General features: G+C 28.6%; 2 protein-coding genes across 5 annotated transcripts in view; one reads left to right on the top strand and one right to left on the bottom strand.

Annotated features, from left to right (window-relative positions):
* Positions 1-13,316, top strand: part of LOC106677104 (discoidin domain-containing receptor 2) — a 38,078-nt gene extending 24,762 nt beyond the window's left edge. For 2 of the 4 annotated variants that reach the window (XM_067052710.1, XM_067052713.1), the window contains exons 2-12: positions 4,325-4,465; positions 4,818-5,017; positions 6,436-6,613; positions 6,746-6,915; positions 7,474-7,647; positions 7,751-7,854; positions 7,938-8,132; positions 8,220-8,312; positions 8,848-8,989; positions 9,781-9,930; positions 10,263-13,316. In XM_067052710.1, coding sequence (XP_066908811.1) covers positions 4,325-4,465; positions 4,818-5,017; positions 6,436-6,613; positions 6,746-6,915; positions 7,474-7,647; positions 7,751-7,854; positions 7,938-8,132; positions 8,220-8,312; positions 8,848-8,989; positions 9,781-9,930; positions 10,263-10,421 — 1,706 coding nt within the window. In that variant the 3' untranslated portion in view covers positions 10,422-13,316. The remainder of the gene's footprint in view (positions 1-4,324; positions 4,466-4,817; positions 5,018-6,435; positions 6,614-6,745; positions 6,916-7,473; positions 7,648-7,750; positions 7,855-7,937; positions 8,133-8,219; positions 8,313-8,847; positions 8,990-9,780; positions 9,931-10,262) is intronic. The other 2 variants (XM_067052711.1, XM_067052712.1) reach the window with 2 other exon arrangements.
* A 1,006-nt stretch (positions 13,317-14,322) lies between these two features.
* LOC106677103 (ABC transporter G family member 20) overlaps positions 14,323-27,536 on the bottom strand; it is a gene marked incomplete in the record, with an annotated part of 71,762 nt that continues 58,548 nt past the window's right edge. Inside the window, 14 exon segments of the mRNA XM_067052714.1 lie at positions 14,323-14,616; positions 15,584-15,670; positions 15,937-16,113; positions 18,460-18,548; positions 18,646-18,716; positions 18,808-18,923; positions 19,119-19,296; positions 19,788-20,022; positions 21,323-21,453; positions 22,320-22,466; positions 24,101-24,194; positions 24,290-24,397; positions 24,483-24,637; positions 25,958-26,090. Coding sequence (XP_066908815.1) covers positions 14,405-14,616; positions 15,584-15,670; positions 15,937-16,113; positions 18,460-18,548; positions 18,646-18,716; positions 18,808-18,923; positions 19,119-19,296; positions 19,788-20,022; positions 21,323-21,453; positions 22,320-22,466; positions 24,101-24,194; positions 24,290-24,397; positions 24,483-24,637; positions 25,958-26,090 — 1,933 coding nt within the window.

Here is a 27,536-nt window from a genome sequence, read left to right on the forward strand (position 1 = left end):
AGAGAGAGAGAGAGAGAGAGAGAGAGAGAGAGATAAAAGATTTTGAAATTAAGGTTGCAATATGTTAAAGTAATAGTATTTCAATTCAATAAATTAAATTTTAACCAACCAAATTTGCGATCATAGGATTGGAAAATGAATGTGGATAGAAAATGGATACATTTCATAAATGAGGTTCTTTATATTTTAATAGAAAATGGAAACCACCTTAATAAATGTACTTGAATATCATCTTGTCAGACTAATGCATTCTTGGAAAAATTCTTACACTGCTGAAATATACAGCTCTCCCCTGTGAAAACCAAATTATATTAGTGCTTGAAAAATACGAACTAATTAATTACTTTTAATTTTAATACATTACAATAGTATTTTTATATTTCGACAATTATTAAAGGCGTGTGCCTAATACTTTATTTTAATAATTATTTTGTTTAAAAATATTGGATCTAATCTCCAAAGGGCCCAATATAAACTTGCAACGCACAGAGTTCAATTACTGAAAAGTTACTTAAACATAATTAAAGTTTTTCTTATATTTCGATAACTAAGCATTTTTTGAATAAAATAAACAACTGAAAAAAAATTACCCCATTTTAGTTTTTTAGTTGTTTTTTTTTTAATGCAGATAAAGTTTCCTGCAAAATTGATATATTGTAACCAATCTACGATACCACTAAAAAACGCTTAAGAAAACCCAATATTCGGTATGATTGTGTAGTATTTAGATTCGAAATGTAAAGTATCCGCAAATAATACTAAATTTGTTTTTTCAGAGATTTTTAATTTAGAAAAGCCGTGTCTGCTGTACTTAGTTTTAACCACCAGCATCTATTGCCACCTCCAGGGCCCTGTTTCATAATAAAGTACAAACTAATACTATTAGTCTTGTAGATTTATCTTAATTTAATTACACAGACTTGTACAATAGTAACTTGTACTTTAGTATTTATTAATTCCTGTAATATCACTAATAGTCATCCCTACCATGAAAAAATAAGAATTAGTATTATTACCACACTAGTTTCTACACTTGTACTATCAACTAATACTATTAGCTTTCATTATGAAACAGGGCCCAGGTGACACAACTTCGAGAGTGAACTTCGGTTCAGAAATTTTAGTAACTTTCGTGGTTTACACTTTCTTTTGCTGTAATTGCGAAAGAAAAAAAATAAATAAAACACTTAATTCACATATTATTTTAACTGAAAATGCATTGTCACTTAATATTTGCATTAAAAAAAAAAATTTGTAAATTGGTCCACATTTCAATATTGTCTAAGTGCCTATTATCATATACAGATGAGACGCAAAGCAAATCTAATTTTGCTAATCCATAATCTTCAAATAATTTTTTTTTTATTTAAAATTCATATTTTCTTGTATTTATATTATCTATTTATTTAGTACCAGATCGGCCTGATGGGACTTACATGGTTGATATAACAGTTTTATGTTTTTTATTTTAACACTTGATTATGGGGGAGTATAATCTCTTACATAAGTCACCCCTAACTATATACAACATTAAAATTAAAAGAAAATAAGATAAAATGGATAGATAGAAATAATGCTTCTTAATAAAAGAGTAAAATTAATAACAAAAATAACGACATTCGTAGACCCAACAGTTGCCCTCTAACGTATAAAAAAAAAAAACAAGATGAAGAGGGAAAAAATAATAATAAATAAAATAGAAGTGGTGTAAATAATTGAATTAGTAAATATAGAATTTATAACAGAATGTCCTGCAGCAGCCTGGGCTTCTGTATTTCAAGTTGTAGGTCACTGCTCCTTTAACTGTCGACAACTGGGAGTGGAACTTCATGAACCGTTTCTTGATGTAATCCTCTATCGACTCTATTTGTAATTCCCGATGCAATTGGCTATTTCTTATGAACCAAGGAGCATTAACTGCGATTCTTCTTTATTTTGAAAAGATTATGTTTTCTTATATTTAGACTCAACCTAGCCAGAAACAAAAGGAGATAGAAAGTATTTTCATGGGTCATTATAAAAAATAAAGAGATAGTGTCACTATTATATTTTTTGTCAAATTTAAAAAAAAAAATTGTTTTCCTGCCGGTTCCTAGGCCGAATTTCTAGGGCTAAGCTCTAACACATCAGATAATTTAATATTCTTTAACTAATTATAAAATATTTATTTTGTTTATTTATTTCCACCTTTCCCTGCTTTGTAAGAAATACAGGTTTTCAGCAGTAGTTCAATGTTTCACATTTAGCATCGAACTACTCATAAATCGATTTATAAGTACAATTTCTACCCCTCTCAGTTGTCCGCAGCCTTCCAGGGGCTGGTCTTTTTCTTCTTTGATGAAGCTTGGTGAAGAAGTGGGCTGACCCAACAATTAATTATAGAATAAAGGTTTCAGTAAGGTGAGTCGTTCAAAAGTTATGTACCAGAAACTGAAAGCATCCTAACATTTGGGGGTTTCCGCCTCTCTTCCCTCACTGGCCTACTGCTTGGAAGTTCTCTTACTCAAGATATTATTTTCATACGTCAAATAAGCATATATAAACTGTTTCCAGTTTTCCAACACTTACTCCTAACCGGAATCGCAAGTTAACTGGCTTAAAAGGACTTATTAATTTTAATATTAAAAAAATAATTGGAGTCCGTTAGGCTACAGCTCACCAGTGTGCTTTGTACATTCCAGTTCATCAGTTAAAGGTTTATAGCGGGACAAAATTCCTCGTACGAATAATTATTCTATTAAATAGAGCACTTTCCAGTCCTTAGAAATTTATAACTGTTTCAGTGAGATCTTATCAAAACATTTAAAATGAACTCACTTTTGGAGACTAGGGAAAATATTCAATTCCAGGTTGACAACTCTTGCAGGAAAGCTTATGAATGGAAACAGTATTAAAATGACTGCTCACGAATGTCGTAAACATCCCAAGTTTGTAAGAAGAAACTATTGATAGAAAACACTTGTATAATTTAACAATTTAAAATCAAATATCTCTTGTATTCGCCTCCATTTACAATGTGATCTAGCATAACTTGGTTCATATTCTAAGGCAAAAAGAACTAGAATTTGACTATCAATGATAGGCAGTAATTTAGTTCAGACCGGATACGCGAGCAATGGTTTTATTTTATGTCAGTGCAGTGGTTCTATTTTATGTGCAACCGTAGTATCGCAATGGAAAGCAACCGCGGTGATTCGGATTCCAGTAGGTGGAAGAGGATGTGACACCGACAGTATAAAATGCCATGTAATGGTTCAAGTGAATACAGTATATAAAATAAAATTCTAAGTTGGCAGTTAAGCGATCCAGATTGCGTGGGAACTTTATCGAGAATCGTGTAGAATACTGGTAACAACTCTTAATGATCCCGTATACTGAATAGCGATAGTGACCAAGCATATTTTATTTCGCTAGTCCTGATAAAAACTTATCAAGAAGAACCGACTATGCACTTTTCTTCAACTGCATCGGCCAAACAACTTTCCAATAGTGAGTGCCGGCAAGGGCGAAGGACGGGTTATATATCAAAAAAATACACAGAGAGTCATAGTGGGGGTTACAAGTATAAAATAGATTTATTAACAAAAAAAATGGATACTTTTATCTTAATAAATGGCGAGAAAATCATTGTTTTTATGTTTATACCTTAGGATAAATAAAGAAGTTTATATATTCTTGTGAAAAGAGGATAAAAATAAATTCATTACAAATTTAGATATAGATTTTTAGTTCTAGTCGAATTTTTCGGACTTTTTCAGATTTTTTTCCTAGTGCTTGTATCCTGGCAAACTTAAGATATTGTTATCTGACGTAAACGAACAAATTAAAACCATTTCCAGCTTTCTAATATTTATTACTCAAGGAAGGAGGGGAGGAGAGGTATAATACCTTATATCATTATAAGGTATTGTATCCCTTATTACAATAAAGGGGAATACCTTAAGAATAACATATTACTTATAGTACCCTTTTGATTGTTTCCACACCATTAGAGTTTTTACAAAATAATAATTAAAGATTGAGATTATTAACAAGCAAATCTTATTTAAAATATTCTCATTATTAGACCTAAATAATTGACAATGCTTAACATATTATAATATATATATAAACATAAAACAATGATAAAACCTATAAAATATATAATCTATTGGAATGTGCATTTAATCTCAATACAGTTCTTACACAACAGGTGGTTTTAAACTTTTGACTGGGTGCGTATAATGTGTGTCTGAACAAACAGCTCATTTTTTACAACTATATAACTCCTAAAAACATATTGCCAATGATTTGTTTTTGATCTTGTATTATTTTTTTTAAACAGTTATTGTTCCGGAAAACATCAGTGAAGAAGAAATTGAGAACAATTTTTTGGCGGGAGTGAATGTTGAGCAGAGCAAAGATATTCCATTGCAAAGAGATGCAGTACACACAACTCCCAGCAAAGAAGAGACCAGAAGGCCAGGTAACCTTGTTTCTATAAATTTAATAAATAGACAGAATAATTTAAATAAATCTGAAATATATTCTCAATATTATTTGTTTTTAATTTCTATTTTTTTAAAGTGTTTCTTTTTTTCCAAGTTTTGTTATTCTTCAATTTTTTTATTCTTAAATCTTATATAATTAATTCTCTCTATCCCTTTTTTAGAAAGTATACCAATACTTTTTTTTACTAAAAAAACCCAAATATATCATTTATAAATAAACAATCTTTGGTAATGTTGCTCATTGGTTACAATAGGAAATATAACATTTGAGAAATGTTTTGTCTTTGATTTCTTAGTGCTTATTCCCTCCTAAATCTGTGTTGACAGTTAGCAGTATTGGTAGCGCAGTTAGTACAAACAACGGAGGTAAAGAACCTGACAACAAGCAGATGGTAGGCTTCTTGATAGGAGCGTTGACTGGTGTCATATTGCTCCTGATGGCAGCTATATCCTTCATTGTCTTCAGACAGAGGAGACAGAAGGCAGGACAGCCTCAACCAACTGATGACTTCCAAATTGAAAAAAATGTAAGGAATCATATAAAAATGAAATATTTATCTTTACAGGAAGATTTAGTCAAAAAATTTTACTAATACAAATAATACTCATTATTTATTAAAATTAATGATTTGCATTGGCTAAATATTAATATCAGTACTTTGGAGACAAGTCAATGCACAAAGTATTGAGGGCTGGTGCAAAATCTTATCTGGGGCCCCTTCACCCACATTAAGAGAAAGCTTCACTTAAGTTTAACAATAGGAAAAAAATATTTCTCTGAATAAAATATACATTCTATTTTTTTTAGAAGTATGTTACTTCCCTTACAATTGATCTAAGAAATAGTCACTTATCTTCTAGGCATACATATCTCCAGGTAAAGCAAAAAAAGAAAATAAAAATACTTAATAATGTTAAATTATTAAAACATGGAAAAAGTGTTGTTTACCTTCTAAGTATTAATGTATAAATCGTATTCTATTCTTACCAATTAAATACTATAAAGTATTTAATTAATAAGAATTTTTACTATTAAGCAAAGATCAAATGATTGCTTTTATTTATACAGAGCCTACATTTTATGCTAGAAGACATGTACAGATTATCATAAGCAATTGGATGATCCAATGACCTGATCATTTTTCTGGTTTTGAATAAATTAACATTTATTATTATTAGTGAAAACTTTTATATATTGGCCAGTTCAATATTAAATGATTAAGATCTGCCATGTTTTGTTTGCGAATAGAACAGAATTTATTACCACATATGTAATTAAATTAGATAAAAATATTACATTAACTCACCATTTTTAGAAATTCTAATTTGGTAGATTATTCTAAATTCATTTGTGTCAATTTGCACTGGCAAATAGTGCTCATGTAAGTTCTCGTTTGAAATGGGGATTATATTTTAAATTACTAGATGATTCGATACACTTTGGCGAATAGTTATTTGTAAATTTTTCTATCAGATTTCTAATTTAATCTTTTGTAAAACTGAAGAATGTTCTAGTACTGAATGCAGAAGTTTAGTTTCATAAGTTCAGAAGAGCTCTGAGATTATTTTATCCACTAATATTTCCTACGGTGCTACCGCCTGCATATTTGTATACATTCGTCTCCGTGGCAAAATTGTTGCACAGGAAATAACATTCCATCACAGAGTAAATTTTGTAGAGTGTCTCTGTTAGCTAGACATTTTATATATTTTTTATTAAATAATAGAATATGAATAATCTACAACTGGATACGATATGATATATATATCATATCATTGATATGAGCATAATTGTGCTCTAGCTGCCAGCATATACTCTTGGTCAATAATAATAGCTCTAATTGGCATCTTATTTTCAGTGGCTTCAACCAGATTAGTATTCTAAGTTCTCAAAAAGCTATTAGGCCCTGAATGTTTATTTTAAGGATTTACATTCTGTTATAAGGAGATCCAGGTGAGATGTAAGGTGAACTCTAATGGACACGTTTATGGTCAGGTTTCTATAGAAGATCCAGAGAAGAGCATCCTCTACCATGAGCCTTTCATGAACCACATGAACCTGTGCAGCTTCCAGAATACTAACCAGCCTGTTCAGAGGAACTTAAACAACCCGGATTATTCTGGTAACATTTCTTAATATACTATTATATTATGATAAGTTGAAATATTTAATAACCCCTTTAGTAGTTTAGTAGTTTATATCAAATGAAATTTAAATAATGTATGTTACATATCAAGTGTTTATCACTTTTCAGAAGATTACGCTGTACCCCTTGTTGGTAACACAATGCCTCCTGGATTTCATGCAAGTAACATCCCACCAACACCGATGAGGACATTGCCACCACTTCATAACTTCTTTCCTAGTCCTCCTCCAGTTCCTCCTCCACCAGAGAAATATTATGCGGCTACTGAAATATGTCCGGTAATAATTTTTATATTTTCCAGATCCATAGTAATAATAGGTTATAACACATTAGTTATCTATTTTTTTTTTTAAACTGGTTTTATTTTTATTTGATGTCATTTTGCATGTCATGAGATGTAGTTTGTGAATTACTGGTTTTCCTGACATATTTAGGAAGACAGTGCAGTCTAATTAATTTTTTAAAGAGTAATTTGCCAAATATAAATTTTTTGTGATATTTATGGTATAACTGTTAAACTATATTTATTCCAGTATTTAAGATGAAAATTTGGAAATAGTCAATTAGTTGAATTCAATCTGTTCAAATAACAACAATGATATATCAGTTTTGTACCAGAGTTTTTTTTCTATCTATCTTGCTAATTTAGGAAATTGTTATAAGAATAAGCACTCTATAACTTTCTAAAATATAGTTTCATTTTATATGAAGTAACAAATTCCAGTCTCAATATTTGTGTCTAGTTTTGAGATTTAACAACTACACTTTTATAGTACTTTTGAAATATAGTTATTAATTTTTTAGTTTCATTCATTAATGAATCAATTTTAAAACAGCAGAAGCCACCTCCGCCTTTGTCATCCCCTCCATCAGTTGCTGCCAGTAGTTCTACTTCTTCTTATGGCCAACTTGTCACTTCAACTGAAGGTGAAGGTGACAGAACCCTCAGGGAAATATCCAGGAGGGACCTTAAATATGTCAGCAAATTGGGTGTTGGGCAATTTGGAGAGGTGAATATAAGAAATTATTATGTTTATTATTATTTTAAGTGTTGTCATTTGTTAATGTCAGAATTTCATTAATTATGAAAATAAACCATTATCTCAATTTCAGGTCCATTTATTTGAATGGATAAAGATGCCACAATGGTTGAAGCCGAGTTCTTGTAAATCCATAGTCGTAAAAGTGTTGAGGAAAGGCTCTTCAGAGAAATTAAGGTATGCCTATTTATAATAATTGAAAAACTACTAAAAAATTAAAAACAATTAATTCAATATAATCATGTGTTTTTATGTAATAGGGAAGAGTTCCACCAAGAAGTAGGTGACTTGTTACCACTGCATCATGAAAACTTATCAAGAGTTCTTGGTGCTTGTTTAGAAGTTGAACCATTACTTTTAGTATTGGAATACGCAGAGCATGGAGACTTGTACCAATTTCTTCAAAATTATGTCGCAGAAAGTGCTGGGCTTTCTACCAATGCTAATGTTTTAAGGTATTAATCAAAATAGTGAGATATAGTTTTAATAGACTTTTATTATTAATTTCAAAATGATAGAGCTGATTCTTTTTGTACATTTAGTTATGGATGCCTAATATACATGGCAACACAAGTAGCAGCTGGCATGAAATACTTAGAGCAACAGAAATTCCTAGTTTTGGATTTAGCTACCAGGTAATATTTTACAAACACTTAAGAGTGATGATAAATTAAGCTTAACGAAAATTAGGTACTGAATGAGCCCTAATATTACAATGAACGTGAAAAGTAACATGGAGATCTGGGTGAATAGATCTTATAATTTAAAAGTGCACTGGTGATACAATGGAATAAGAAAAAAGAATATTGGTTTCAATTCATAGTTTTGCTATTAACCCACTGTCTGTTAATTTATGGAAATTAATTTTCAAATCCCACGTTAGTTCTTTACATTTGGACTATGATCTAAATAGATATTTCATATCATTGTTTAGTCTTATTTTAAGTTTTGTTTATTGAACATGATATATAGAATTCATGTTATAATGATAAATTTTATTTTTGAAACCATGACTAACACTTCTCTTAGTGGCTTATTATAAATTTGTAATAAACTTTTTGCAGTTCATCTTGGAATTCTTCAATATTAACTACTGATATTAATTTTTCTTATCTCAAATAATTATCAACTGATCAACTCACTCAGCTTTTTATTTTTTTTTTTTCTTAGGAATTGTATAGTTGGAAATGATTACAGCGTAAAAATAGCTGACTTAGGAATTGGCAGAAGTGTTTATCCTGCTGATTACTTTGAACTTCCTGGAAGAGGAGCTTGCCCAATTCGATGGATGTCCTGGGAAAGCATTCTTCTTGTAAGAATATTTAATACATATTATTGTGTATTTGTTAATGCCTATGTTTTGTTATTAGTTAAGGAAGTATATTTATGTAAATTCAGTCTCAGTTGGAACAACAATCTCCTAATATAAGGAGGCTTCAGTTTATTAGTGGCGGAGTCACTCGTAATTGAAAATTCTAATATAGTCAACTCTGATAGCCTAAGATTTTGGCCAGAAGCTCGAAACAAATAAATTAAGTTTCACTAATTTATGTTTATTATTACTCCAATAACCGCCACTCCTGACATCTCCTACAAAATTATGTATACCTTTTCTTTTTCTGAGGAAGAATTATTTGATATGAGAATGTGAAATCATGAACAACTGAATGTAAAATTTAATTTTTATTTATGCTAATAAGCTTTAAATTGATGGGAAAATCCAACAATAATAGAAATTCATAAGAGTAGGAATTAATTAGACTATTGTTTTCTACTGATATTTACTTTAAACTTCAAGTCTACTTGTCTTTTATTTACAAAACGAAACATCATAAGTAAAAAAAAAATACGATAGTAAAACTTGATTTCTAATGTTATAACTGGGAAATTTAATTGTAGCTACGAATCAAATTTCATAGGAAAATCACTCATTGGATCCAAGGGAAAAAAGAGCTTTTTTTATGTTATTGCCCAAAAATTGTTATAAATGGGAGAATTATAACCAAGTTTTACTGTAGTTCTATTATTGTGGTAAATTTTAAAATTATTTGATGGATTATATACATTTTGATGATTTATTTAAAGACAGCTTTCCATTTATAGGATAAATACACGTTGAAAAGTGTGGTTTGGTCGTTTGCTGTGACTCTTTGGGAAATTCTCACATTTGCTCGTGAACAACCATTTGAAGATCTTACTGATGAAAAAGTGGTGGAAAATGCAAAATTGTTTGAGAAACCAACTGGAAAACCTGTAAGTTAAATATTTGTGAACAGATGAGTATGATAATTGATCCCATAATTAATTATTTACCAGTTCTATTAAGTTTATACTTAAATAAATGCACAAAGTGATTATAAGAATTTTTGGTCCTCTAGCCTGAATTTAAGTTATTTTTTAAAACTAATTTTTGATATTGTAAAATAGGTATATTTCTTACATATTTTAATTTCAATATAAAAATCAGATTATAGTATGTATTTCTTTAGTAACTTATACTCATAATACCGTCTCATATAGCTGAGATATGTCCCTTATTTAGTTTAATTTGTTTTTCTTTAGTTTTGTTTATTTATTATCTACAGATGCTGTTGCCTCAACCATATAACTGCCATAAGGAAATCTACGATCTCATGTGTGAATGTTGGCAGAGAAAAGAGTTGGACAGGCCATCATTCAAAGAAATTCATATGTTCCTGCAGAGAAAAAATTTAGGGTATAAGCATAACATTAGAAAAAGTTAGGTAGAGGAACCAGAGTATATCTCAATTATATTGGGAATATACGTTGAAAATTTGTGATAATTTAAACGTATTCTGTAGTGTGATTATGTGGCATAGGCATAGAAATCTCAAAGTGTGTTAAGGTTCATATTCTTCTCTGTATAAAATATAAAAATAAAAAAAATAAAAAAATCAAGAAAGTAAGATCTAGAACTAGGTATTTTATTTTTGTTGTCACATTTGAAAATTCATATAATTACTTATAAGTAAATGCTTTAGCTTTTGTTCTTAACTTTATTATTACTAACAAATGTAATGGACACACCCTAAAATTTTCCATTGAATAATTTCATATATTATTTATCTGTTGTAAACTTATCTGTACCTAAATTATTATAAATGATTTACTTATCAGAGTGCATGCACTGTTTTTGTTACAATTGTGGAAAACTAAATTTAAATAGTGCTTTCATTTTATATTCTAAATATAATAATTATTTTTCATAAAAATTATGGATAAAATTATTAAATTTCATATCCGCTTATTATTTTCATTTGAGCTATCGGCTAAATAACAATGTAAAAGACTGTTTAATGAAAAGTTATATTTTAAAAAGTCGTGTATTTAAAAGTGTATAGTGTCATGCATCGTGTTATTTGGCATGTGTAGGTAATTAATAAAATCTGTTGAGTAATTTAGCATTTATATCGAGCATGGTGTTGCTGTTTTTGTGATTGGAAAAAGTTAATAATGGTTATTTATTTTTACCTTTTGCAAAACCTGCTCTTATTAATAATTACCAATTTACATGTGACATATTAAATTTGGTAATATATTAATGATCTGTTTAATGCTATTGAGAAAAAATAGTTTTGAAAATATTTATGATATATTTTAGGGACCTCATGGTATTAGTGATTTTTAAAAATACATCTAATCTAAAGTTATCATATAAAATATATTTGTGAAATCATTCTCTTTTTAAAAGAGAGCTCTGGATAATTTATATTAGATATTAAATTTGTATTCAAAAATATTTACCTGACAGTGTATGTTCATAATCCTTCCCTTTATATTATGTTTACTTCATGTGTATAAGGGACTCTGGTGATTTGTTATGAACAAATTGTTGTATTTTTATAATATGAAGTTCAAAAATTTTGATGCTAAAAGAATTTGCTTATACACCTAATTTTAAAGTAGAGATATGTTTATTCCAAAATATAGTATTTATATAATAAAAAGTTATATTACAATTGTAACTATCACATAAATGCATATCAAAAATAAAATGGATTAGGAATTTGAAAATTCTTTTTCAGAACAGTTAAATTTTCAATATTATTATTTTACTTAAATTATTAAAAATTAAATTGTGGACTAACTTAAGTGGACAAGGAAAGTTTTACTTCTGCTTTATGCATTAAATAAAGTTAGAGAGGGAGTTTAGTTGATGAAGCAAAACAAAATTGTTATAAACTTGTTGCCTTGTAAACATGTTTTCATTTAACGAAATTTTGTATCTTCTTTTGCATAAAAATATAAATAAATCTCGGTTTCACTGCGAAAACAAAACAAAAGCATCAAACTTTTTTCAGTTGAATATTTATATAAGCTCAAAAAATAATTCATAGCAAACTTAAATCATATTTCTAATTTGAACTTGAAAGCATTTTTCATCTACCAAAATTTGTTGATTTTAATTTAATTTTTTTTTAAAAATTGTTTTGTATCCCTTAACCAGTAAGTTAGTGTAAAACTCATGAATATTAAAGCATAAGCATTGGCGTTTTCGATTTCAGTTACCATCTGCTTGGCATATATGCTATTACAGAATTTATAATTAAATTTTTTACTCCTTAAAACTTATATTTGTAAAATTACACCTTTTTCTTGTGTTCAAGGCTACTAAATAAATTTTATTGTTAAATTTTCAACATAATCTTATCCTTTGATCAATCTGTGAGTATACTAAAGTTTAATTTCTGATTTGTTTTATTCTATAGCCAAAATTGATGAGTTTTTAAACACTAAAGCTCTTTAGGCTTCTTGATTGCTATGTAAATTTATTAAATGTAATTCTTTCTTGAAAATAATTTATTATGATCAGCTGCTAGATGGAGCAGGTAACTAATTAAATAATGGTTCTATTTCTAAATGCTACCACTAAGAACGTAACTGTTTGACATAAAGCACTTTACCTTAAACTATGCATCACTAACTTGTAGTGTATAAGTTGTCTTTCCACTTTTAATATATTTTTGTCTTTTAATTAAATGATTTAATGAAATGAACCAAATTTCATGACTGAGAATTCTTGTTTCGCTTTCCTTATTAAGTATTTGTATATATAATATCTGAAAACCATGTAAATATGTATTGTTTGTATGTTTGAATGTAAATTGTATATCATGATGAATTTATAAATATGAAATAGTGTTGTAAATATTATTGAATAACTTATTTTAATAATTATTTTATGTAAAAGAAAGGTGTAAAAAAATATATATGTATAAAAACTCAAATTATTTGCTTTTAAAAGGTAAATGTTTAGAGTTGAGTAAAAAATAAAATAAAAATATTAAATGTTGATAATAAATTATAAATGTAATCTGATTGCTCTTTTTATTTATGAGAGCTCTAAGCTGTAAAAAAAATTGTGTCATTGTTGTACATAATTAGGATATGGTAAAAAGCTTTAATTATGTTTCCTTTTTAATATTGATGTATATATTGTAATTAGTATGTTCTCACTAAATTTTTAGATTACCATTGTTGACAATACACATCAATGTAAAGATTAAATACTTTCTTTTTAAACTAATAACTTCTTATTGTTAATAATTAATTAATGTTTTTGAAGAATGTGATTAAAATAAATTTTTTACCTATAAAAATAATAAAGAGCTGTTTGATTTTTATGTACTGTATTTATTATCTTATTGTTTATCTATTTGATCGATTATCATTATCAATACTAGTCATACCTTGATGCAATATGACTATATATCCAAAAGACTTTTTGGAATAGTTATTTTGGTTTCGTTGTAGGAATAAACACTTTATCTATATATAAGTATTTCTAAGAAAGTGAAAAATTTTATTCTTATAAAACATAGCTGTAAGGCCAAAGCCCTCTAAAGTATGGTGTGGAAACAATCTTAATATTTAATTGATGACAATTTTTTGTTAGCGTGGATACGTTTTATTAAAACTCTAATAATGATATTGGTATTATAATCTAATAATGATATAACTATTATAATGACCTACTGATGTCTTATGACTTTTTTTTACTATTGAAATTTAAAAAAAGTTTGAGAAATATTCAACTTCATCGTTTAGGGGTGAGGTAGTCTTGGTTACTTGTTTGGCACAGGACACTAAATTTACTCAGGATACAAATTAGTGAGCTTTGTCAGAGTGAGAACTGTTGGCTAACAAATACTTTCTGGGTTCGATTGGTACTAAAAATTTCAGTAATGCCTCATGTTACAAAGGACTGATAACACTCCAATATGTTCCTCTTCTTTCAAAGCATTAACTTTATTTTAGTATTATTTAGAGGTATTAATTTACTCACCTTTTTTTTCTATAATTTAAGAATGTTAGTAAAATCTTCAACAAATTGCATTTTTATTTGCACATTTTCCATGGCAAGATTTAATGATATCTTTAATAGTTTATTCTTGATTGCTCCCTATTATTCACAATGTAATGTGAAATTAAATTTTATTACTAGTATATTTCTTCTTTTTTTTCTGCTGTCAGTTTCAGGATTAATGTAGTTTTATACATCTGAGCTTTAATTTTGTGTTGTGGCCTCTACTTTTTGCAAACCACATGTTTAATGAATATTACATTGATTATAAAAATATATATTAAATTTGTTTTATGGTTGGGTTGAATAGTCAATAAGAATTTTTAAAAATATAAAATTTATTTTAACAAATTAAATTACATTTGTACAAACTTACTATTATAATTAAAAGCATGTGAAAGACTATTTTTTTTTCTTAGCAAAGTAATGTGTGAGGCCGGAGAATATAGTAATCCATACAAAGCATGAAATGAAGCCTTGTACTACTTGCGTGTTTTCTAGACCGAAACCTTTTGTAGCGATGATATTGAAACCTGCGACAGCCGGAACAATTGGAGCAACAACATGGATCATTTTGATGTAGTCATGAGCTCCTTCCATAGGCCATAAGCAACCTGAAAATATGTAATTAATAATATGTAAATATTGTTTCCTTTCACAGTTATTCCATGTCCCCATTTCTTAAATTTCCTATTTTCCATTTTTTAGTGTTGTTAAATTCCTGTCTTTTTTAAAAACAAAAGCTATCTGAATAAAAATTCTCAATGGGTTATTTGTTGGTAAAAGAATAATGTTTAGTTTACTAGACTTCAGAGTTCTGTCATTTTCCTGCTGCTACTAAAAGGGTTCCGACACCAGAAAAAGGTTGGGAACCACTGAATAAAATTAATGAAAATCAATATTTTTTTGCTCAATTTTAGTTTGGTTGAACTTTATTTTATCATTTTTGGCTCTATCCTAGATTCTAAACTTTTTAAGATATTATAATTCATAGTATAATGCTTGTACAAAATTATATTAATTCCTACTGAGAGAATTAGTTGTCCTTCTAGTATCTCATATTAATTTATTAACAAACATACAATTTAGACTCATTTTGTATTTGAGAAAGGTAGATACATGAAATATTAATGACCTTTAATAATAAATATAATAACTACTGGCTTCTGGGAACACCTGAATTTGATCTCTTCTGATTTCTGATATCTTATAGCAGGATTTAGTAATATAGTTTCTAAATTTCTTTTATTTTTTTTTCAAAATTGTCATTAAATAATAGATCGTAATTCTAATAAGAAAAAGTAGCTTAGCTTCCTAAATAAAATGAAATCATTTGTCATAAGAAAAGATTCAACAATTGGCCTACGAATGTATTAGTAGAACATGACTTAAAAGATCCTAGAACAATTGTTTTCATTTTGAATGCACTTCATTCAGTGTAGGATAGAATAACCAACCATCTCATTCAAAAACTCTATTAAATATGTAAAATCCAGAACTTAAATTCGCTAATTATAGTGTTTGTTATGTTAAGAATAATGTAAAAAAGCAAATAAATTTCAAATAGTTTTGTTTCCTTACCATTAATTAAAAATAAGCACATTGTTATTCCGATCCCAGCATAAGATATTAATTTCTCTTCTTCGAATACTTCAGCTAGGAAAAAACCTGAAAAATTGATTCATTAATTTCTTCATTCGTGCATAATAAGTAAACATTTTGCTTTATTGTTTTATCTATTCCACTAAGGTTTTGACCTGCACTTTGGATAATCATCAGTGCTAAAAGAAAAAAAACTCTAGACGTCTATTGTAAGTTTCTATTATTTCTACTAGACTTATGTAGTTTATAATTTTTTTATGATATATTTTGTAACATTTATTTAGCAGTGATTATTTACAATAAAGTTTTTAGATTATTTTTGTTAAACTTACCAAATGAAATGCCTACAAATGCAACTAGAGCCAGCATCGAAATAGTCAAAGTTAAATCCCCATGTAATGGGTTGTCATATACAGCAAACATCACTACCATCATAAGTACTGATTGCATAGTCATCATAAAAAATTGGACGATGAGATGAGCAGCTACGATTTCAAATCTCGTCATTCCTAAAATTAATAATTTTTGACAAACAAAGAGTTAAAAATAAATATTTATTTATTTGTCATGACAGGAGTTATTCATATAAAATCACAGTGGATATAGAAGAATGCTATATATGTAAATCAATCTTTATAAACATTTTCATATTCTTGAGTAAACACCCGCTCCAGCTCCCTTGTTAATACCAGAAGCAGACCCATTTACATAAATGTGCAGCCATTGTTCTATAGGGTAAAGCTAATAACAATATTATATTAAAGTTAATATAGTAAAAATAACTAGTAAAAATACTTTTGTTTCAAGTTTTTAGTCGATTATTTTCAATAATTTATTTATAATCCACAAATATATGGCTTATATCATCAACAATTTATTTTTTAATGAAAGTGTCGATGTTATTATTAAATGGTTTTATTTATCTAAGATACTTGCTGCACAAAATGGCAATATTATTATATTTTTAAATAAAAGAAGATGGTCAGGGTGGAGGTCAAAAAAGAACAAAAAAAAAAATTGCTGGATGCGTCTGATAGACTCTAGTATGTATTATGAAAAAATAATTTATCACTTTTTTTGCATAATTCATGTCTAATTTTTTTTTTACCAACGAACTTTTATTCTTTATATCTTTAGCTATTTATTGATTTGGTGGTAAGGTAATAAGATATTGAAGATGTTAAAAGATACAAGGCCCCAGGGGTGGATGAACTTCTTAGGGAAATATTCAAGTGTGCGGTTGAAGAGTAGAGAAAGTTTATGTATGACATTGTGATGGGCACATGACATACTGAATAAATCCCTATTAGACAATAATATGTTCAATATACCAAAAATATTATGTGCTTACTAACCATAATTATTGTGACATCTCCTTATCCTATGCATATAAGATTTTATGAAGGATACTTCACCAAAAGTTTCTTCCTTTTACTGAACATGAAATTGGGCTTTATCATGGGCTTCATGAGGGGGAGTTCTGCAGTAGATAAGATTTTTATGGTGTAGAATATTTTGGAATTCTACACCATAGTTGGAGTTGTAAAGCCAGGGAGTACAACATAAATACCTGTCATTTATTTAAGCATTTTCAGAAAACCTTTCTGCATATAAGCCATAAAATCACCATCATATCCAGAGTTTGCTTCAAATGGAGTTGCCAACCAAACTCAGATATTTGATAAAGGTCTCTATGAAAGAAGTACAGGTAAACGTTTTTAAGTTCAGCGTGACACTTCTGAGAGCTTTTGTACATCCTTGGGGCTAAAGGAAGATGACTGTCTAGTATACTTATTATTTCACTTATACATGGAATATGCACTAAGGAAAGCAGGAATCCAGATAGGAGGAACAGTGTTCAACAAATCTGCAATGGGATTATTATAGGGAGAACTTTAACAGACATGGGCAAGGCATTTCTTGGTGTTCAAGACCTGCAGCTGAAGTTGGACTTGCAGTAAATGAGAAAAAAACCAAATACATGCTTGCAGAATCTCATGAATTTATCCAAGATTCCCTTCAGATAGATATCATGAATAACATTTTTAGGGGGATTAGAGAGTTCATGTAAAAAAGTTTTCAGCTGAACTCAGACAATGATATAAATAAAGAGATAACAAAGAAGACTTCTGCCTACCAACAAATGCTATTTTGGCCTTCTACATCATTTAAAATGTAGAGTCTCCCAATCAACAAAGCTAAACATCCATAAGATAATGATCAGAGTCATGTTAATCAATGACTAAGAATTCAAGACGAGAAAATAAGAAGCCAATCCCCTGACATTGGAAGAGTGTATTTTATGAAAAATATCTGGTCGTCCTTTTCAGAGTAATAGCATTTGGTCAAACAGGACAAACATAGAGCTGGTGGAACTTGTGCAAAAAAATTGATATCGTAAGATTTATAAAGGTTGGATGGACCTAGTAGATAGGTAAGGAGGACATGAAACTAGATTTTTCTGGATTTCCTGGATGAAAAAATGTATACGACTAGAAGAGTGGTCTGTCTACCCTTGCGAGGTCCATTTTGTTCGAAAATGGAGGGTAGCGGCAACCAACAGACATGACCAGTGAACCGAATTCAGGAGGCTCTTACTCTCTAAGAGTTGTAGTGGCATGTGAGTAAGGAAAGTTAAGTAATCCTAGAATTTATATTAAATTTAATGAAATATATGAGGAGATTCAATGTTGTGACTGAAAAATACATCACATTATTTAAAAAAGAAACTACATAAGCAAATTAAATTAAAATGTATCATAATCATAGTTAAATATAGTTTGAGAAAGCCAGTAAAGAATAGGCATTAGTATTATTATTTGGTATCAAATCATACTTATTGCTTTACAATTTACCTGAAACCATACTCCTTTCAATCAAACCAGCCAATGTTTCTACTTTAATAGCGCCACTCGTAAAAACCATTGTGAAGTAAAAAACGAACCTAAAAAAATAAAAAAGATTTATTAATTTTACTTACATCTACAATAAGAAAATAAAATTTAAACTCTTTATAGTATTTGTTTATTAATATTTATTACGAGCATATGAATGCTGCAGCACTGCTGTGGGCAAAAACTGGGTCATTATCTCCAAATATAGCATCATTTAGCTGTAATAAAAATTGTGTAATGAAAAGCACATTATTTTATTAGTAAATAGCATGTAACTTATAGTATAAATAGTTCCAAAACATTTTTTACCTTCAATGGGATGTCTCCAACTCTTCTTGGAGAGCCACAAGTCTCTACTACATCTTTTACAAACTCTATCATACATTTCAACATGTTCTTCTTTATTATATGAGCTATAATGTAGTCTAAAATAACAGTAATAATTAAAATATATTTTTTTTTACAATAATACTCTTATCTTTTTTTTAAGATGATTTATTGATATGTGCTACACAGAATATTTGTTTGTCATTTTTAATTATAAGCAATATTCTTTATTTTTGCTTCTTCCTTAAAATATTCCAGGAGTTAAAATGTCAGTAAAGTGTAATGATACTCACTAGACATGTCCATCCAGACTGAAACGGAACTTTTTTCAATAATATCATCGTCTGACTGAATACCTTCATTTATTCGCTCCTCTATAGCACTTGAAAAGTTCTTATGCAGGTGCATTACGCCCCAAACTTCATTTCTAGAAGCAGCCTCTTTAGCATCAATTATGTTAGAGTAAACTTCCTGGGTTAAACAAATTGATTAGGTTTATAAAAAGTATTTATTCTTAATTCTCTATATTGGTCACATGGATAGGGACTGGAATTTTATATGATTGGATATATAGCCAATCCAGTGTCTATAAATTCTAAGTTAGTGTATTTCAAAGTAACTAAAACCATTTATATTTGGGATATTTATAAACAAAATGATATACTTAAATAATTATACCAACAATATATTTATTTATTTTTTAAATCACGAATTTTTTAAATTTTATTTAAATTAATTTATAATCAAACAATAAATAAATGAGGTAAAAATAAGGACTGGCTTGTTTAAATGAGGATATTTTAATAAATATTTTTTTGTTCACTCTTTTATTTATATAAACCCAATAACTAAAGCATTAGTCATAACGGGTTTTTTATTGCACATTTTATGGTATTTATGAGGTTTTTGTACGGTATAAAATCCAGTCCCTGCACATGAGATATTTCAAAACAGGCACTTACTATGTCCATTTTGTTTGTTAACTCTTTTAAAAACAAACAGGAAAACGATGCGGGAACGTCACATTCTAATAAAGTACTATATGTTACATTATTTATGAGATCATCACAAGAATCTTTAATCGAATATAGTTCGTTTGACACTAAACCAACAACCATATTTTGTGGATCTTTTCCAAATGACTCGCAGAAAAGATAGGCCTGGAGAGCTGGTAATAACAGAGTGAATAAAAGTATTCTAAAAAAAAAAAAAAAAAAAGGAAGAAAATAAATTATTAATATTATTTTGTTCTCTTTAGTTCCAATTGTATAAGTAAGAACCAGGGATCAAAACAAACCATCAATATTTATTTTTAAAAAATGATATGGGTTTATGAACATTTTTTTTTTTTTCTGTGAAATTAAAGTTTTATCATAAAATGCATATTTATCCTGAAAGTTAATTTAATTCTTAAGCTTTAAGTAAATATGTGTTGGAAAATATTTTAATATAAAATTAAATATTTGGAAAACTATTTCTTATAATTCTATAGTTGGTACAATACTTTTCTAATTTGAGAACCCTCTAATAGCATCAGAGTAGTTAAAGAACCTCAAAATATTTGGACTTTATTTAATTTTTCGCCTTTAACTTCTAAACAGTGCGAAAAAATGATAGTATAAAAATCAAATATCATTGAACTCAACATGGAATGAATACTACTGGGTAATAATATGCTCAAGTAATATGATAGAAAACAAATGGTTATAAAATGATGAATTTTCCCAAGTTTGTCAAAAATTGAGGTATTGCAGTATATAGGAATCTGCAGCGTGGAAATTCATGCTATAAGATAAAAGTCCATCAGAGAAAAGTTGTAGAGCACTAAATTATGTTTCCACTGAGTTCCAATTTTTTTATTGGGTCAAGCACATCTTTCTACATTGGCAATCTCCGGAAATCCCTCAAGTGTCATATAGAGGTATCTATGAGTTCTAAAGGTTCAAAAGTACATATATGTGTCCTACAGAGGTATGTTTGCTTTACTATGTCTAAAAATCATTTAAAAGTGTCAAACTGTGAGAAAAAAACAAATATAAAGTCACATGAGAGTACTAGGAGATGATGGTTGGGGGTGTGGTCAAATGAAACACAAATAAGTTGGTGTAGCTTATTTAATTGTGCCAATGTTTCAGCTAGAGTTTCTAGCCTTCATCATCTCCTAGTATGTCATCCACGGTCAACTATCTCTCATAATTATGAATCACATTAGAGTAATTATAAAAAAATACTGCATATCATATTTTTTTTTTTAATTTCATCTCATTTTATTTCTAACTCTTCCATCTAACTGAAACAAAATTTAAACATGATGTGTATGAGTATAAATCTGTGTATATGTGTACATAATATCTGAAGTTAGCAGAGGGTTCTCCAAGAAAACATGGGATCTTTACCATAGAATACTCGGATATATATTTAAAAAAAACTGGACTACAAAGTCAATTACTGTTTCAGTCCCTGGGAAGAATTATTACATCATAAGATGTTTACTTACGGAATGTTTCTTTGTGTCCATCGTATATTTTTCCATAGCTGGGCTAAAAATCTGCTAAAATTAAATACTTCACCTGCAGGTAATGGTGGTTTAGCTTTTATTGGCTCAACTCTATTATACTTCATCATACCCTATACAAAATATGACATTAGTATTAATATCATTGTAATATTGATTTGATCAGAAACTAAAATAATTTCCAAACTAATAACTTTTGATATAAAATTAAAAAAAAAAATTTTGAGAGGATAGATTTATAAAAATACTCTAAAGATGGCTGATTATTATGATTTTGTTTAGTAATTTATTGTATCAAATGCTTAGATCAAACTAGTATCAACCAAGAACTTAAGATTTTTAATAGATGTTTATTTTAATTATCAACAGTTCAGTTATAAGCAAACAAATTCATAAAATTTATTGTGCCACTAGAACCCGAGATATAAATAAATGTTTTGTTGGTTCATATAACTTCGTAGAATCTAAATTAATGAATTACAGTAGAAACCCTGTTGACTCCGGTCAGATTGGGGCTGTGACTCAGGCAGGTTCAAAACATAGAGTTCTATTTCTATGTTATACTTCTATATTCACATTTAAAAACATAGAAATAGACAAAGTATGTAGCATGTACAAATTAACAATGACATCATAATTATTTTTTAAAAAGTCCTTAATTTTCTTTTGTTTTTAATATTTACAGGATTTTTAAATGTAAAACCTCTCTCTCCGTTTTTTCACAAACAGAATATCTATTTGCTTATTCCTCTCTGTTGTTTACTTTTTTTCTGTTATTAAATCTGAAGAATAGTTAATGTGTAGCCGATTAACAGAAGTTCTATGATACTAAGATCTTAATATTTTGGTTGATAATCTTTTGACCGAGGTACAAAATTTATTTTATTTTTTATCTTAAGAAAGAGATTATTAAATTTTTAAAAAAAAACCAGTGCTAGCTTCTGACCAAAATTTATGAACAATCAGTTTGTTAATATACCCCATTATGTTCATCACCACTTGTAGCTTCATGTTGTTTCCTACTTAGTTCAAGGAATGCTTCTTCCAGACTGCCACAGTTCTGACTCCGGATGAGATCAAATGGAGGTGCCTCTATTAATAAGACTCCTTCCCTCATCAACCCAATCTAAAATATTGAAAAAGAATAAAGTATTACTTTTTGGGTGAATTTATTAAACCAAAATCAAATATTTGAGAAACAGCCCACAAAAATATTCTTAGTTTTCCTATTTTTATCACTTTTATTCTTATTTTTATCTTATCAAGTACTAAAATTATAGGTAATAGTTGTTTTGTTTTTAAAACCGTTTATATTTTCCATAGGAAAGTTTACTTCATATTGTTTAAAATTGTGAGAACAATTAACTGCAATTAAAAGGGAGTTTTGTTTAATTTTTCTCAATACCATCCTCTCTTGTCAGTCTCTGAAAATGTGAGATAAGCCAGGGTTGTGCTTATTGTGCCTGTAATCTTTCCTGAATCGTTTGATTTAGTTATTCATTTACTTATTTTTCCATCACAAAGTTAATTTTTATTTGATCTTAATCCAATTTTTATTAAGTAAAATACTGAAAAATGGTAACAATTTTTATTTTTTAAAGAATTTAAAATAAAATATGAATAAATCTGTGTCATTGTATATGATTGACCTTTACTACCATTATTTCACATATTTTTATTGAACTATCAATACAAAAGAATTCTGGAGAATATGGAAACCAAAGCCCTGTGTTCAGAATAGTATGAACCCCCACCGGAACTGAATACTATTAGAGGCGCCTTTCATATGTTTATTTTATGTTATTCATGTTAATAATTTATATATTAATCAAAGAAACGTAATTCAAGTCGTATAAATTTTGATTCCTATTCAGAAAGAAAATTAACTAACCTCTGAATAAGGCAGTTTTAATCTAATAAGAAATATCTAAATTATCGGCACTAATCGGAAGATTCGGCATTTGATAATGGAGTACTTTGGTTAGATTCATACTCAACTGTTAATATTTTCCTCAACTCTAGAAGAAACAGGAACCCACTTAATAGAGACTGTATTTGTTTCATCATGAGGGCCTATCTACTTATATAACTGAATAAATCCTCTCGGAACTGGGTTAAGCAATTTTAACTCGACTAAAAATAAGCAAATCCACCGAAAATTAAAGATTAACGGTAATCTATGTGAAATAAAATAATATAGCTCACTGCCAAACCATACACATTACAGCTAAACAGCTTCAGAAACATAGTTGGGTCAAGTTCAATTAAAACCCTTGGAATCATCTTCTATAGTGATGGGAAAGTTTGCTTGCAAGCTTTGAGGTTGTAAAACCACTCCTTGAATGGGCATTTCAATAACTTTAAGCTAATGACATTTAATTTGTTTTATTGCATTCCTAGGGTATAGACTGAGGGGTATGTACACTCCAGGTATCATATTAGGAACTTTTTTATTTATTTGTACGGTAACTTATTTGAAATAAAGAATACATATTTTTAATCAGATGAGAACGCATGGTTTTTTTTTAGTAAAAACTTAGAAACTTGGATTTTAATTATTTTTCATTTTATTTTGGAGGCAGTGAAGAGTATCAAAAATAATTCCCTTGTGGGCCCCAAAAATAAATCCACCTCATGCCTAATAGTTTAGGTATACCACTAATTATTGTTATTGTGTTATATATTTTTTTGAAGACATGTACAAAATGCACAACATAAAGAGAAAAAGCAATTGAAAATTTAATTTCCTAAAAAACTTACCATATTTGATTGTTTCGCTTCCTCTATGTAATGTGTCGTGATGATAATTGTTTTGTTTTCAACAGCTGCTAAATGCACTAAATATTCCCACATACTGAAATTGAAACAAACTTTATTTATTATTACAATTTTGTTCTGAAGAACTCTATTTTAAAATAGAAAAAGTGTTGAAACTATTTCCAATTTTACCTATGACAGAGAACAGGATCAACACCTACAGTAGGTTCATCCAATATTAATAACTGAGGATCATGCAGCAAAGCTACTGCAAAAGATAACCTTCTCTGCTGCCCCCCACTACAAGTTATAATTTTAAAATTTTATTAAGGATGGTATCAACATGTTTCACATTTTTAATTATTTATTTTCAAAGCGAACTAACCTCAACGTTTTGATAAACCTATTTTGTGGTGGTAGTTCCAACATCTTGGAAAGTTTATTGGCTCGCTTCTTAATAATAGTGTATGGCAAAGCAAAGAGTGTACCATAGAAGTGGAATATCTCGATAATTTTAAAATCCATAAATAGTGCTGTATCCTGCAAAAGAAACCTTTTTTTTTAGACTATAGTACATGAAATATATATAAGGTTGCTACATTTAAAATAAAATTAAAATAACATCGTTTATTTATTCTGAGTCAAGTCCCTTTAAAATAATACAACATATATTGAAAATAAGCCTTAGTTTTTTACAGTAAAATAAAAACTAAAACTAACAAAAATAATGAAACATCATAAACAAAATATCTCAAATTATCATTGATAGAAAAAAAAAAAAAAAAATGAGACAATAATAATTAACAAAAAATAAAACAAATAACTTTTATGTAAATACAACATTTAAATGAATATCATAAATCCAATAATAAACAGAAATGTTTTCAATTAAACATAAAAACTAAAAAGGAAACACTAAAATAAAATAATTTTATTTTAAAATAATATAAAACCATCTTTCATATAAATCATAAGCTAACCAACTTCTAATAAAATGAAATGAAAAAGGAAAAAAATGAACTAAATATAATTCACAAGATAGAGCAATTAATTATATTTAAATTTTAAATGAGGATTAGTAATATAATATAATTAGAGAAAAAAAGTCATAAAAGGTATCTTCTAATGATAATAATGAAATTAAAAAATTAATAATAATGAAGCAATGATGAAGTATCAACCAATGTTTTATATACATTGTTGCATAAACATCCATATTTTATGTTAAATGTAAAAATAAAATCATTTATCAGCCTATCTATTTACAAATCTTAATCGAGAGATGTGATCTTTAATTGCTATTCATTGGGCATTAGGTGGACTAGAAGTGATTAAACCTACAGGATTTGAAGGTTGGCAGAGTGTTAGAGCAACAAATGAATGAAGAAATGTAGTAATTATAGTATAATCATAGTAATTCACTGAGGATTAGATTTGAAGAAGTTCAAAGATATAAAATAGATGGTTGGATTAGATAACTTGCTTTAATTTAATAATATCTAAAATTATTTAATAAACTATTTAAACAGAATAGACAGGAATTAGGTTGTTATAAATGAAATAGTTAACAATGGTTAAGGATTTTAATCAAAACATAACAATCACATATAACGGTTATTTAGTTCAATCCTTATATAGTTAACAGTTATAATTAAGCCAAGTCTATTAGTATGGAAGTCTAGCATTCTTCCTGAATGGCTAACACTCTCAGTATCATATTCTTGTAACATAATAAATACAAAATTTAAATAATGTCAACAAATTTAATTCTGTCAGTCTGTCATAGATTTAACTTACCTAATAAGTCTTCACCATTAACAAATATTCTTTAGAAAAAGATAAGAGATGTTATTAACATACCTGTGGCATGTAACCAATGTCTGACTTCCTAAAAACTCCTAATTCAATGGAACCACTGTCCAACATCCTTCTTCCTACAATACAGCTGAGCAATGTTGTTTTTCCACATCCACTGGGACCGAGAAGGCCATAACTGGAAATAAAATTTACGATACATTATTTATGACTTGAGCTTCTTTATATGTGAATGTATTTTCAAGTTACCGAAAAATTAAATTTAAAAATCAGGCCTGAAAAATGTATATCTTATTTCAACTTTACTAAATATCTTGATGAACAATAACATCACTTCAAAAAATCAATTAACACCAAAACAAAATGTTATTGAAACATGAATCTAATTATTAGGATGGAAATGAATTTGATATTTTATAATTTTAATTTGATATGAAAAAAACAACTATACCAAAAGCAAACTCTTTGGAGCCTTATCTCCAAAATTTTAGTATTTTGGTCCGTTTTTGGGGACATTTGAATTTCATCTTGTCTGTATCATATTTACTTTATCCTTCATTTTACCTCTACTTAAAATTCAGATAATTATACCAGATTCATACAATAGGGATAAAAGAGTTATTTATGGCAATGAGTGTCAAATTCAAGAGAATTCCACTGTTCCTTGGGGATCAGGAGCAGGAAAACAGAGGTTCATATGCCCATAAGACCAGCTGGCCTGAGGTTTTGTTCTTGACAAGAAGGTAGTTGTGAAATTTTCTAAATGAGAATTAGGGATCAGTGATGAGGTATTAAAGATGGTTTATCTCTCCTTGATTTATGTTAAATTTACTAAATAGTTGGAATTCAGTAGTGTCTTATGCATTAGAAGTTAAAAAGATGGCTTCTCAGGTGCCAAACCATGTAGCGGGTTTGTTTTAAAAGTATGGAAACCAAGAAATAGGTCCCTGATAGAGGTCCAACTGTGAATGATTCGCCTTTGATTTCTTATTCTCTATCCTTTAATTTCTTCAGTCATCTGTGTAGGTGTATATCAAGATGTGGTTGACTACCGCTTGCGATTACATCTATGGCTGAAACTAAAGTTTATAATACGGTCTACAAAGAGTGATATCTTACATCTTCTTAACCAAGAGAATTCACTAACCAGATTTAACTAAAATACATATCAAATCAACTATCTTCTGGAAAATATAAAGAAGCATTCTCTCCTAGAGGAATATATATCTCTATCACTATTTTGAAATGGCTGGTTATATATGGTTTGTTTGTTGACCATCCTACACATCCAATTCTCCAATGAATTAACGTCCTGTCCAGTAATTCTTACCTTATCCTGTAATACATACTGTTTGAGACCTTCTAGTTCTTTGGTGCCACACTTTCTCCAACTATCCCTAATATTAGCCTAGCTTGACAATTCAGGGTCTCTGATGTGATAATATATCACCTCATAGTTTATAATTTTTCATAATTGAATCCACATGGAACTACACACTAGAACACCAGATAAGTATTTCAATGTACATGGTAGAAAAAGGTATTTACCAAATCGAATTATGTAACCATACATAATAAAACCTAAACCATACATAAAAAATATTAATTATTGGAGAAGTTTCTC

The sequence above is a fragment of the Halyomorpha halys genome, unplaced genomic scaffold (assembly GCF_000696795.3).
Source record: "Halyomorpha halys isolate HHAL.00 unplaced genomic scaffold, Hhal_1.1 Scaffold87.1, whole genome shotgun sequence".
Classification (NCBI taxonomy): Eukaryota; Metazoa; Arthropoda; class Insecta; order Hemiptera; family Pentatomidae; genus Halyomorpha; species Halyomorpha halys.